Source organism: Barbus barbus (assembly GCF_936440315.1).
Source record: "Barbus barbus genome assembly, chromosome: 49".
NCBI classification, from domain to species: domain Eukaryota; kingdom Metazoa; phylum Chordata; class Actinopteri; order Cypriniformes; family Cyprinidae; genus Barbus; species Barbus barbus.
In genome coordinates this window covers 2,475,272-2,490,060 of record NC_136727.1, presented here as the reverse complement: position 1 = coordinate 2,490,060, position 14,789 = coordinate 2,475,272, and the positions used below count along the sequence as shown (strand labels likewise).

General features: G+C 35.7%; 1 protein-coding gene across 2 annotated transcripts in view; it reads left to right on the top strand.

Moving 5' to 3' along the window:
- The window catches only part of LOC306867400 (lysine-specific demethylase 4B-like), a 55,204-nt gene extending 41,253 nt beyond the window's left edge, over nt 1-13,951 (top strand). The window contains exons 15-22 of one of the 2 annotated variants that reach the window (XM_079413034.1): nt 4,172-4,248; nt 4,419-4,474; nt 4,595-4,703; nt 7,933-8,118; nt 8,191-8,358; nt 9,136-9,255; nt 11,396-11,488; nt 11,682-13,951. In XM_079413034.1, coding sequence (XP_079269160.1) covers nt 4,172-4,248; nt 4,419-4,474; nt 4,595-4,703; nt 7,933-8,118; nt 8,191-8,358; nt 9,136-9,255; nt 11,396-11,488; nt 11,682-12,026 — 1,154 coding nt within the window. In that variant the 3' untranslated portion in view covers nt 12,027-13,951. Of the gene's footprint in view, nt 1-4,171; nt 4,249-4,418; nt 4,475-4,594; nt 4,704-7,932; nt 8,359-9,135; nt 9,256-11,395; nt 11,489-11,681 lie in introns of both variants that reach the window. The other variant, XM_079413033.1, reaches the window with a different exon arrangement.
- The last annotated feature ends 838 nt before the right edge of the window (nt 13,952-14,789 follow it).

Here is a 14,789-nt window from a genome sequence, read left to right as displayed (position 1 = left end):
TCCTCCTAATAAAGGAAGTCAAAAACTCTCCCATCTTTTCACGTCTGCATCTGTATCTCCAGCTGTTTGTTTGTTTGTCTCCTCCACACCAATCTGCATATTTCCGTCTGTGTTTGCTAATAAACGGCCTTGATTCTGTCTCTATCTGGTCGCGAGAGCGTCTCCCGGCCGTCACTCCAGCCAATTTACCGTCAGTCAGGCTGAACTCCAGTTATTTATTTAGACGAGCACAGAAAAAAAAACCTCCAGAAGAGGAAAACACAGACGGGAAAGCGGCTCGTTTCGCCGGTTTCTCTCCACGGCGCGAGTCTAAGCCGCGTAGCCAATTAGCCGCGAGTTCACCGAGGTGACGCCGCGCTCTGATTGGCCCGTTTGTGCTTTAAACGAAAATGACAGTTTAGACCAAACTATTTCAGTTTTCTTGGATGTTTTTGCGTTTTTCAGAAGCATCCGGCCGTGATATTTTCCATCGGCTGATGATATGATTAAATTTACTCGCGTAAGAACGACGGATGAACGTCAGCGTGCTAAAAAGCCCTCGGTTTCGCTCAGATAACTTTCGATGACGGTTTGTAAGTTCATTACAGCGAGTTGTTCAGATTTATGAAGTGCGATCGCTCTCGCATGAGCTGTCCTGCGTTCGTCTGCTTTTAGCAGCGCTAATCACTTTACCGTCGCTCTGTTTTCACTCTGTCAGACTAATTCAGGTTGTCACTGTGTGGCTCGTATTTTACCTGCGCTGCTGTCAGCTCCGATCAAGCTTTCTGAAAGAAGCCAGGCTTATGAAACACATATTCCTGGCTCGTAAATCTCACCCGATGACCCACGTTCGATTGAAATAGCTGATATATAATGTGCACCTGTGTTCATATGTCATGTTAGTTATATATTACTGCAACAGGTAAACGGCCTACAGTTACTGTATTAATTACTGGAAGCATTGTTTATGCAGCTCTTAAGACTACAATAATAATAATTATAAGTAGTAGTAGTATTGTTATTTTTGTACATATAACTATTTCTTTGTTCATTTTTTATTAATAAATTTTGTATAATATTGTCTACTATCGTTTGTTCTTATGTTTTTTTTTTTTATTCTTAATTTAGTTATTTTAATATTTTTCTCTTTTCTTTTTGTTTTTATCAGTCGTTTCTTCCATTCTATATTTTTTTCTTTATTTGTGCTTTTTTTTCTTTAATATAATAATTAATAATAATAATAATAATAATAATAATAATAGTTCTTATATAATTATTGTATTTCTTTATTACAGTTGTAGTGGTTTTATATGTTCTTTTTTTTCATTTGGTCTTTTGGTAACACCTGATTTTACAGTGTCTTTGTTACACACGTTACATGTACTTACTATTATTATAACAATAAATTATTCATAATTGCATGCAAGTAACCCTAAGCCAAACCCTAATCCCAACCATTTTTTTTCACAAATATTTTGTAAAATATATTCAAAGTTATGCAAAAAAAAAAAAGTCTTTAATCATTTTACCCTTAACTTGGTTTAATGTAATTAATAAGCCATGCAAGGCTGTATGTAATAGAGATTTTACTGCATCAAAGCACCTTTACTATAATAAAATCACTTGGCTTAGTGCTTTCATTTACTGTCTCCATGCCATGAGCTTCGAGCGGCTCCCCGGAGGTGTTTTAAACGCTCAGATTCCCTTGACTTCCTCTTACAGAGGCGACAGCTAACCACCGACCCGAATGAACGTGAAGGAACAACAGCAGCAGCATCTCCAGCTTGTTTGGTCTTCGAAGGCTTGAAGAAAGGGCCGTGAAGTGAAAGACAGCTTGTTAGTCGACGCTGTCTTTGCCTCCTCACTTCGTACGCTTGAACTCACTCGCAGTGGTTATGAAAATGGCTCGCCAGAATATGTGCGCTTGTCGCATATTAAACTAATGCCCGGAGGCCGTGTGTGTGTCCCGTCCTCCATTACGGCTCCCGCTGCTCGTGTTTACCTGCAGAAAGCTGCTGATTTCGATAAGGAGCGAAGAGCGGCAAGTGACAGCGTGTCAACAGCAGCTTTTCGTTTGCGTGAGCTTTCACCTCCGGCGCGTGTGATACCAGTCCATTTTCCTGACGCGCGCTCGCAGGGAGTCTACGGTAATTACCAGAGATTGTCTTACTATAGGGAGATGAGAGGGTCTGTATAACTTACTATAGACCCTTTTTCTGTTAGTAAACATCGTGACGTTTTTCTGTGGGCGGAGCTTAGGTGGAGGCTGCTTCACTAACGCCTGTATCTATCTAGTCATGAAGATGTATATATATTTCAGTTTCAGCAGGCATCTGTTTTTACAGCTATATGTGACCCTGGACCGCAAAACCAGTCTTAAGTGTCATTTTTTCAAAATTGAGATTTATATATTGTATGAAAGCTGAATAAGCAAGCTTTCCATTGATGTGTGGTTTCGGACAATATTTGGCTGAGATACAACTATTTGAAAATCTGGAATCTGAGGGTGCAAAAAAATCTAAATATTGAGAAAATCTCCTTTAAAAGTTCTTAGCAATGCATATTACTAATCAAAAATGAAGTTTTGATATAGTTACGCTAATAAATTTACAATATATCTTCATGGAACATGATTTTTGGCATAAAAGACAATGTATTTTTGCCTATTTCTACAAATATACCCCAGCGACTTAAAACTGGTTTTGCGGTCCAGGGTCACATATGAGAGTGAACTGCGCCAAAATACAAAAAAATTAAACATTCAACGCGATGGATGTTATGTGTCATGTAACGGCCAAATAGTTATTTTAATATTCCTCCTGTAAATGATGTAGGTTTACAGTAACATTACAGTACCTTTACGGTTAAATTAAGATGTGAATATTTTCTAGAAATAATTTTGAACTTTCTGTATTTGATTATTCTGTCTTGCCAAGTTCTTAAAAATTCCAGCCACAACAATGTATATACAATTACTGATAAGCATATAAATCGTGCACACAGACATTATTTCATACACGTCATAGTCGTGAGATGCATAAGAAATCTTTAGATGCGTAACACAAACCATAATCCATATAACAACAAAGGACAATACTGATATGCTGGTTTGAATGGGCTGCCTCCAGCTAGCGCTGTGATATAATTGTGACGTCGCCCCTGAAAGGATCTATTGGAGAAAGCGTAACGGCGGTTATTTCAGATAGATATGCAACATTATATTGAGTTACTACTTGGGTTAAAAATAGTAAAGCAAAATGCACTAGGTCTTTTACGTTATTTGTATGATTTATTAATTGTGAGTTGATTGGCTCGTAAAAGGTGTGTAACGTACACTAGTGAATCGTACATAGTATGTTTAATTTATTATAGTTTCGTTTGTTTTTACTTTGTTTTATACTTTCATTTGTGCTTTTTTTCCCCCTTCATTTGAGGTTTTAACGTTTTCTTCATCGAAAATGACAAAAACAGTTTTTTAGTTTTTTTTTTAAAGAAATGTACACTATTGAATTGTACACAATATATTTTATTGTTTTTTGCTGTTTTGTTTATTTGTTTGTTCTTTTATCATTGTGCCTTTTTCCTTCAGATTTGATTTATTAATTGTGATTTGATCGGCTCGTTAAAAGTGTGCTATGTTATTGGTTTTTATTATTAGTTTTTTTTAAGTAACATACACTAGTGAATCGTGCATACTTTGATTTGTGTTTTTTTTCCCTCCATTCTTTGATTTTGTTCTTCCTATTGTTTCTTTTTGGTTTGACTTCTGATTTTTGCTTTAATAAGTTTTTTATTGTGTTTCTTTCATCTTGTGTGTTTTTTTGTGTTAAACGTAGGTGAATAAAGTTGCTCACAGTATTTTTAATATTTTTGTTTGGTTTGATTTTACTTTCATTTTTGTTAATTCGTTTGTTCTTTTTTTCTATTCTTTTATGCTTTTGTGCGTATTTCCTTTTAAATAATTTTTTTTACATTTTGTATACTTTTCAGCTTGTTATATCTGTCTTTGTTTAGTCTCATTTTATCCTTATTTTTCTTTCATTCTTCTTTTTTTTATATCAAACTGACGTAAAAGGATGGAAAATTGCAGAAACTATTTATCTTTGTAAATAACGTACACTGTTGAAGCGTCCAAAATTAGTTTAATAAATAAATAAATGTGAATGCAAGGTTAAGTTTCTGTTTCTCTCAGGTTGTTACGGCGTCAATCCCGACACGAAACCGGAGAGGTGGATGTGTTCTCGGTGTACTGCGGCCGAATGGACAGCCGTAAGTATCGCAAAACACCTGTCATTCAAACATAGATTAGTCCTACGACTAGTTATAAATCATTTCTATTAACAATGGCTATTCACATGCAAGTCTTAAGCAGAAATCTGTGCTCTAAACCTGGCACATGTATTGTTGCGCTGAAGCGTTTTGTTGGTTATTGGTTACAGGCCTGCTGTTTGTGCAGTTTAAGAGGAGGAGCTTTGAAGAAAACCACAGATGACAGGTCTAATATCTCAAACTCTGTTTCTCTCATATCGCATGTCAATTATGAGAAGCATCTGTTCATGCTCGCTTGCCAAAGGAACTCTGCGTATAAACGGTGCGTTTGGTGTCCCGTCCGCAGGTGGGTTCACGTGATCTGCGCCGTCGCTGTGGCCGAGGCTCGTTTCGTTAACGCGGTGGAGCGAGAGCCTGTGGACGTGACGGCCGTCCCCGACACCAGGAAGAGTCTGGTGAGTCAAGACAGTCTGTGTTTTTATACTCACTCGCTCGTTTGCGCCTACATTGATTGTGTACGTTCTTCCTTTTCATTCTTCCGTTTGTGCTTTTATTTATTTCTTACGTTCATGTTGTAGTTTCATTCATTTTCTACTGTTGTTTTCAGTTGTTTGTTCTTTCCATTTCTGACTGGCCTTTCGTTTGTTTTTCAACTTTTTTCACTGTTTTCTTTCATTCGTCTCATTTATTTTTCTGGTGTTTTTTCCTGTTGGTCTTCTGCTTTTGTTTGTTTTTAATTAATTTGTTAGTTTGCATTTTTATTCTTTTTTGTTCATTATATAGTTTCTTTTGTCTTGTTTGTTCTTTCATTCTGTATCTTTTGTCTGTTTTGTTTTTATTTTCATTTGTTGACCTTTCATTTCTTTTTTAATTTTATTTTTATGCTTTTTTTTACTTCGTAAATTTTCAGATCATTTGTTTGTTCTGTTTATTTTTGTTTATTATTATTTGTCCTTTTTTTGTTCATTCCGAATTAGTTTTTCCTTTTTGTTTTCGTTTTTTTGATTACCTTTATTTGGTTTTCTTAAGTTGTTTTTCTCTTGTTTCATTTATGCTTTTTTCATTCCTAATTTTTTTATTTTTTTATTTTTTTTTGCTGTTTTGTTTTTTACTTTAATTTTAGTTAATTTGTAAACTTTTCGCTCATTCATTCGTTTTGTTTCATTTGTGCTTTTTTTTCTTTTGTTCATTCCTAATTTGTTTCTTTTTTTTGTCTCTCTCATGCTTGAATTATTTGTTTCTTTCTGTTTTTCTTTAGTTTGTTCTTTTTTGTTCAGATTTAAGTTTAATTTTAATGTTTCTGTTTCTTGGCCCTTTTTTCTTTTGTTTCCTCTTTCAGTTTCTTATTCTATTGTTGGCTTCTACTTTTTCTCTGTTTTCATTAATTCCCTAATTTTTGGTTCATTCATTAGTTTGCTTCTGTGTTTTCATTTGCTGATTTGTGTTTTTTCATATAGTTTCTTTCTTTTGTCTTATTGTTTTTTCTTAGGTGTGTATCTTCTTGTTGTTTCGCCGTCGTTCTCTGAGGATATGATGCATTATTAATGATGTGCAATGCCTGAATAATCAGGTGTCATTCCTCACTGTGCTAAATGAACTGCATTGATTATATAGGCAGGTTTCTCCTCCTCCGTCGCACGTCTGAATGCTGCTCAATGCGTCGGCACAAACACACAACCCAAAGCAACTTCAGCACACGATAACATGAAAAACATGCTATAAACCTCTCATACTGTTCATACATCTGACTTCAGCTTCCAGTCGCCATTAGCAAGCAGAAACACAGGTTTGCTAGAAATCAGTGCCAGTAATGAAAGAACATCAAACATTTAGTCTCGTTATTTGCACAGTTTCACTCTAGAACAAGAAACAGCATCGTATTGTAGATTAAAAGGAGGTCGCTTTATCTTCCCGCTTGCTGCGACACAAAATGGTATGTATGATGTATGAATAAATAACTGCGAGCTCGATGCTCGTAAATCACGTTTTCTTTTCCCCTTCTCTTGTCCGTTGGCCTGTCCTGCGATCAATCCCTGGCAAATGGTAAATCAGAGGCTTTCACCAGCCGATGAAATATTTCCAAGCCGGCGCCGCATCGAAAGGCCGTCGTACATTACGGCCGCTTGGCCACAGGGGGTTGAAATGAAGTATTGACAATTTAATAAAGAATTTGTATTCCCGTCGATATTCCTCTGTGTGTGTGTGTGTGTGTGTGTGTGTGTGTGTGTGTGTGTGCGCGTTTGGAGGAGAAGAGGAGAGAGACAGGGATGAACGGACACATGTTTCCATTTGAGAGAATATTTGCAAGAAAATGCTGAAATATCAAGTGCATTGATTTGAAATACACTCTCGTGCCACAAACTCGGACCTAATTTCTGCGTTTTAAGTCAATGTGGAATCAAAAATGGTGTTTGTGAACATTTTATTAGTAAATGTTCATCTTTGTAATCTTTCATCGGAGCTGCTGCTGCGCTTTTAAAATGACTTTGGTTTTTAGCTGACACATGGAAATAATGTTAGTCAAAAGCCAAACAGCTGCTGAGCTCTGGTGTGATATCACTTTTTTCATTTAATATCTGGTGTAATACTGAATGTCTGCTTTTTGGTTGGTTTTTCTTCATTTGCTTGGTGTTTGTTCATTTGTTTCGTTGTCTCTGTTCTCTTTTGTTTCGCTGCTTTATTTTATTTTGCTTTTTGTTTTTTTATTATATTCTTAACTTGTTTTTGTTTTTCTTGACCTTTTTTCAGTTCTGTCTTTCATTCATCTTTTCTCAATTGCTTGTTTTAGTTCATTTTCTACATTTGTTTTCCTCTTGTTACATATTGTTTTCTGCTTCTTTCTGTTGTTTGTGCTTTTTTGGTTGTATTTTTTTCTTGTTTTTTGTTTTCTTTAGTTTTGCTCTATCGTTCTTTTATTCTGTTCTGTTTTTTCTGTTTCTTTTAGGGTTTTTTTTCCTTTCTACATCTGTTTTCCTTCTTTTTTTTCTCTTTTGTTTTTTGTTTTAGCTCATTCCCTCTTCTTTGGTTTCCATTAATTCATATATTTGTTTTTGTTTTTATTTTTTTAGTTCCTTCGTTCATTCTTTCTTTCGCTATTTATTTATTTTCTTTCTTTATTTTATTCATTGTTTTGTTTGTTTCATTCATTCTTTTCTCTATTTTTTGTTTAATTTAGTTAGTTTCCTTCTCTACATGTGTTTTCATTCGTTTATATGTTTGTTCTTTTTGTTTTTATTTCTTTAGTATGTTCTTTTATTCTTCCGTTTCTTACACTATTTGTTTTCTTTTGTCCTGCTCTGGCTTCAGCTTTTGTTTTTTTTAGTTAATTTTAAATATTTTTTTTTTTACTAATTTGTTGCTTTGTACTCCGTTTCTGTTTGTTTATTCCATTTTTCCTTGTTGTTTTTTTTTATTATTATTTATTCTTATGTTGTTTCTTTGGTTTTTTTTATACTTTTCGAAAATTGACTATCTTTGTGAACATTTTGGATGTGTTATTGTAGTTCACACATTAATAAATGTTTGTATTTGTAATGTTTTATTAAAAAATATGTTCTTTTTGAGCTGTTTGCCATTAGCCTAATAGCTATATATCACTGATCACTTTTCGTCATTGAGTACGGAAGTTCGTCATGTTACAAAGGTTGTAACTCAAGTTTCATGTTTCCTCGATACAATTTGCAGAAGTGCGTCTACTGCCACAAGACGACCAAGCAGATCTTCGGTGCATGTATCCAGTGCTCGTTAGACAACTGCTCCACGTCCTTCCATGTCACCTGCGCCCTCCTCGCCGGAGTCATCATGAAGCCGGCCGATTGGCCGTACGTGGTGTCCGTCACCTGCCACAAACACAAACACACCAATCAGAAGGTGCGTAGCTGCTATAGAAAGCATCTCAATGCACACGGTGATCCTCAAACTCACACTTTGCCTCCGCCGCAGGTCAAAAACAGCTCGCGTGAGCTGTCTTTAGGTCAGGAGGTCATCGGCAGAAACAGCAATGGTTGGTTCTATCGCTGCACCATCACCGGCATCGGCACACAGAACTACTACAAGGTCAACTTTGACGACGGCTCCTACTGTGATAATGTCTTCCCAGAGAACCTGCTGGTGAGGATAATTTTTCATTATTATTGCCAATAATTATTCTGATCATGGTTGCCAAGTTGCTTTGGTCTGAAAGCCCGTTTCCACCACTAAAGAAAAAATAAAAAAGCTAATTGCAACTTTTCTCACAATTCTCACTTTTTACTTTGTAGCATGTGAGGTTTATATTTCACAATTCTGAGAAAAGTCAGAATTATGTGATATAAACTTGCAATTGCGAGAAAAAAGATAGAATTGCATAAACTCACAATTGTGATAAAGTAAGAATTGTGTGGAAAAGTCAGAATTGCATGATATGACCTTGCAATTGCAGGAAAAAAGTTTGAATTACGAGAAAAAAAGTCAGAATTGTACGATTTAAGCTCCCAGCTGTAAGAAAAATTCTAAATTGGGTGATAAATTATAATTCTGAGGAAAAAATATCAGAATTGTGAGAGAAATAGTTGCAATTACCCTTTTTTTTTGCAATGATGGAAATGAGCTTCCATAACTTTGCGCATTTGTTTGGCTCATCCAATAATATTTTAGAGATTTTGGTTACTAAAACCTCCATAATCATGGGGAAAAAAATAAATAACTGTAATATGTGGCTTATTGTGGTCTAAAATGCATAGCTCTGGTCCTGGATGCTAATTGGTCGAAATCTAGATTGGTTAAATCTACCTCTAGGTTGTTATGGTTTACAAGTGGCTTTGGCTCATTAATTCGGCTCATCCAATCAGATTTTAGAGCTACAACTTTTCTGTTTGATCTATTATCTGTTTGATTTCTCTGTCTCAGAGTCATGACTGTCTGAGGAACGGCCCTCCAGAACTGGGCGAATTCGTGGTGGTCAAGACAATTGACGGACGGGTTCTCAACGCGTCTTTCATAAAGGAACACGTCCACCGATACTACCAGGTAACTACGACATCTAAAATTTGTATTTGTATTTATTTATGCCCCATTTTAAAACTCTTATGTAAAGAGTAATCCATTTAATTACTTTCTTTGTTTCTTTTGCTGTTTGTTTTCTACTGTATTATAGTTCTACTGTATTATAGTTAATTGTATATTGTTTTATTGTTTTGTTTTGTATATAGTTAAGACCTGTAGCGACACCCAATTTTTAGGCCAAGAACCTAAATCTTTCAGTCAGCTTTCTTGCAATTCCTCATCTCATCCGAGTCTTTCAGGAGTCCCACATTTGGTGCAAAGTTTGCTTTCCTCGTACACAGAGCAGCCATTGATGTATTGAACAGAAGGGAGCCGAGATTAATGGGAAAACGAGAAAAGTAGGCAGATGTGGCACATGGGGGATTTATGGAGTCTGTAGATGAAGCTTATGAGGTGTGATGAACCGCAGACGACGAGAGTAGACCACCATTCATCTGCTATTTCACGTACACACGCCACTCTTACAGGAAGTGCTTTTGTGTTCTTGTGCAGTGATGGGTCGATGTTTTAATTCACATCTGGGTCACATTTGAATGGAAAAGTGACTCAGAAACTACCAGAAAGCTTAACCGAGCATGCTTTTTCAGGTTTTCTCCTAAAACTATACATTGTTTGACACTAGTTTTGCTTCACATCGAATTCTTTCTCATTAAAACTCAAACTCACACACACACACACACACACAGTGTGTCATTGCTCGGCTGAACTCTTGAGAGACTCCTCTGTCAGCATTAACGAACTGCTTGATTCTCTCCTCCACCACAAGACTCCATTATTTATCAGATCTGTGCGAGTCATGGCACTCGTAACAAGTGCCGATTGCTTTCATGACGTCACTTTTACAAACGCTCTCCCACTCGCTGCGGGCGATCTGTAACTGGATGCCTGTAAGTCTGACAGGTCTTGAAGCCGTTGGGAATTGATCCAGAATAGGGTGTTGATTGCAGACTGGTTGAAAGTTTGCAGCTTATGTTGTTGTTGGATGCTCTTCCAATCAAAAATATAAGAGATTAAAAGGAATATTCCAGGTTAAATGCAGTTTTTACAGCTCTATCAACAGAATTGATACATTAGCATTAGATTTTGCATTACAGAATTCATGTGGATTGACGTATTGTCAGGACATGTGCCCTACATTTTATAAAAAAATATATAATTTGAATATTTTGTGCATATTTAAATTCATATATATATATATATATATATATATATATATATATACACATATATATATACACACACACACACACATACATACATACGTACATTTATAAATATATACATACGTACATGTATACATACATATATATATATATATATATATATATATATACTGTATATATATATATATATACTGTATATACATGCATACATATACACACCTGTATATTCATTTCATATCATTATTTTATGATTATAATTATTTCAAATAATATAAAAATGTCTTACAACATATGAGAAAATAAAAAGTTATATAGTACTTATAAATGATTTAGTGACATTTTATACATATTTAAACGACATCAGTTGTATTTTATTATATACGTGTGTAAATTTGAGTATTTTAAATAAATATAAATATATAATACATATTTAAATGTTAAATATATTTCTTTCATTTCATTATTTTACATAGAGAATAATTTTTACACTGTAATATAAATAATTTATGTAATTAATATGTATTTAGATATTTATTAATAAATATTAATGTATATATGTGTGTATACACGCATATTCATATGTAATTATACATTTATATTAAATATAATTATATTTAATTTGAACTAAAATTTTACACATATATAATTGAGTGTTATATTTAAATATGAAATAATTTAAATATAATTGTTTTTCTTTTTAATTTAGCTAAAAACATTTAAAAGATTTTTCAAGAGGTTTTTTTTGGTATTTATATTTTCTATGTTCTACTTGTATAACTGGAAAATTGTTTCCCAAGAGTGTTAGAAAGATGGCCGCCAAGCAAACTGACACAAAAGCTTGGAAATGATGCTAGCTAGTTTCTCTAAACTTGGATTGTATGAAGGAAAGTGGTTCCAAGAAAAGGATCCGAGGCGTCTAAACTGCCTGTATTTCTTTCCAGGTGGAGTTTCAGGATGAGACGCAGATCTTACTGAAGCGCAGCGAGATTCACTCTCTGAACCAAGAGCTGCCCAAGAGGGTCATGTCTCGTCTGGTAAGCACTTTTATTCGCTTCGGGCCAAGTACCGTATGTTTCTGCACACAGAATTCATCAACATGAAGTCAAAGTGCAGGTTTAACACTTTACGGCTTTCATGGTTTTTCAAGCTAACAGTGCAGTTGGAGTCCATTTGGAGGGTTCTGACTGACATTGCTAAACGATAATTGTCTTTTTTTATTTTCAACAGGCAACTGTGAACCAACAACAACCTCAGGCGCAACCGTCAGATGAACCTCTGGCCGCGAAACGCCCACGTCTGCCAACACCACCACCCACACTAGCCATTGAGCCCTCGGCGCTACCTCCAGAAATAGTCACCGCTTTCCTGCCCGCTAGTATTACTCCAAACACCAGCACTGCCCCCTGCCTGCCTCTCTCCACATCACTTCCTATTTCAGCACCCACACTTCCTGCCCCGGAACCCAGCGAGAGTTACACCCACAGCTCCAGCTACATAGCATACATGGAATCTCTCCTCAACTCTGACTTTCCTCCAGAAGAGGGCGAACATGGCGTTGAGCCGATGTATTGAAACGCATTTATGCGCTACCAGCTATTTGTCAACGCTTCATACAGACTTTAAATTCATTCACTGCATGTCTATGTTTCATTTATTCGCTGTCGTGCTAATCTGAGTCTCCCACCCATGAATGGTGCGTGTGGGACGCATGCGTGTCATTATAGATTGAAGCCGAAACGGACCCAGTACATAGCCTGGGGGATGCCGCACTCTTCCGACCCTTTCCACGATCCCTCGCTCTGGTTCTTTCACTAAACGGAAAGAGCCTCCATAAGTTCTCAGATGGGATAATCATTCACTGTATGTGCTGTTTACTTTATACCTGATTTTTTTCTCTAACGAGTGCTAAATATTTTTCTAACTCAAGCCAAAACATCATGCTACCTGGTCACAGTTCAAATAGACAGTCTAAATCTGTACAGTTTCAGGTATTTTTCTCTGAACTCAAGTGGGGTGGGGGGTCACAGGAAGAGTTTTAGCTGGGCTCATGGGATTTAATAAGTATTTAAATGTCTTTCACATATAGATTTAATATTTGTATAAAGAAAAACAAATATGGTAGCATCAGAAGCTACAGTTTTCAGTTAGCGTACACATTTGTGTTAAGATAGAGTCGCGCGTCATGTATTCTTCTATAATCGGCTGTAAAATGTTTTTTCAGCCACAGATGATTTGTTTTTGTAGCACACTTGGTAGACGTTGATATTGAATACTATTCACCATGTCTGTTTTTTATTATGATTACCGTTGTTGTTATGATTATTATTTTTATTGATTTTTACTTTGGGTGAATCTTTGCAACACCATGTCAAAAGATGAAAAAAAAAGTTGAATTAATTTTTATTCAAGAGGTTGAAGTGGCTTATATTTAAGCGTATAGTCATAGGTGATGTTAAACAGATGCACAATCCGCCTTCTCACGGTGCTATAAAGGTCTTAGACTACTGAGGGGCGATCTGGGTCAAGTGACCCACAATGAGGTGTACATACTAGACGTCCAGCTCACGAATTGGAAAAAGTTTCTTCAGTGTAACTTCTAGTCTTATCAAATGCCATGTCACATTCAAATAAAGGGTCTGGTTGTCACTTTGGATTTCCGTTCTCCTTTTTATTGTTTGCCCATCTTTGTTTTGTCTTCTGATGTGAACGATTATCGATCAGCACACCTCCTTCGCTGGTATTTGCGGGTTCATCATCCATATTGTATTGAGAATGTGCTTCAGAGTCCCTGGACTGATTCGGAAACAAACACACTGATAAGACCTTTACAGACAGGTTCGTCGTTATAGACTGAAGCCAAAACGAGCCTAGTACACAGCCTTGGGGGATGCCACACTCTTCAGACCTTCCCACAATCCCTCGCTCCCAATCCTTTGTTAAACCGAAAGAACAGACAAACATTTTCAGATGGAATAATCATTCACTTTAGCATGCCAAGATAAATTAATACAAGGAAAGTTCCCAAATGAAGTTAGTAAAATATTAAATTGACAGTCCTTCTTTTTCCATAGATTTTCTCATACATCATGATTTTTTTCTTACTTTTTCATACTATTATTCCTCCCACTTTCATTTTGCATGTTTTTAGTAATAACATCTAAATTACACCTTTACGTAGAAAGTGCGTACTGAGGTTTGAAACTCCTGAGTGCATTCTCTCTCTTTCCGTTCAATGTGACAGCCACCATTCTCATCTCAACACCATTTGTTGTTTTCCACCCGCCAGTGACGCCTACGGCCGCTCTGACACTAGACGCAGTGTGTCGATGGCATTTGTACTCCTCTGTTTCTTGAGTTTCTGTTTTGCATTAACAGAAACGTCACGAGAGGCAGGTTTAATGAAATAACCCACCACAGCTTGCATACTGATGATGGCAAATGTTTATCTGTGCAGAAGTACTAGGAAAGATTCTAATAAAATGTGAAGTGAAACTGTGCTTTGTGTTTGACTACATTTATTTCCCTGCAGAAGCTATGAAAAACCTGGTTTAAATAATAACAGTAAAAATAAATACATATGAATGAATAATAAATAGGTAATTGTAGTAATAATAAATAAAATATTTTAAAAATGTATATTTTAAGTCATAAAAAATTTAAGTCAGAGAAATTTCAATGTTGAATTTATACATTTATATTTCTGGAAAACATTTCATTGGCTAGGTTTTGTTCTTGTATACAGGTTTTGTATGTTGTGATATTCAATTTGTGAGCAAATTTACTCAGTTTACAAATGAGTTACTTTCCCCAAAATCAGTTACTTTCCCCAAAATCAGTCTAAATGCTTCTACAGTCTAAACTATTGTAAAGGTCATGAAAATCAATTGGCCTATTAGGAGCTTTGGCTCTTGAAAATGTGGCGTTTTTATAAATTGCTTTCTGGAAAGTAGTTTTCTAAAGTTCAGAGGTCAGTAAATTGCTGTTTATTCATTCCAAACGATCACAAAAGAAAAGATTAAAAGCTTTTCTCAAGACCAAAGCCATTAAAAATAAACCATTATGAAAAAAATACCATGAATCATCCGAGGCAAAAAGATTAATCTGGTTTAGAGTTGTTCTGTCAAATCGAACCCTCATTGATATTTTGCAGCTCTAATTGTGCCTTTATTTGATTAAAAACCAATTAGGCTTTTAAAATATCGGCTAATTGTTTTATGTCAGTCAGGATTTGTTTGGCGCCACTGTAGATCCCATAATGCACCGCGCATGCCGTCATGACACTCACACACAAACACTGTTCATAAAGTTATGAATCGTCTTACGCTCTGAGATATT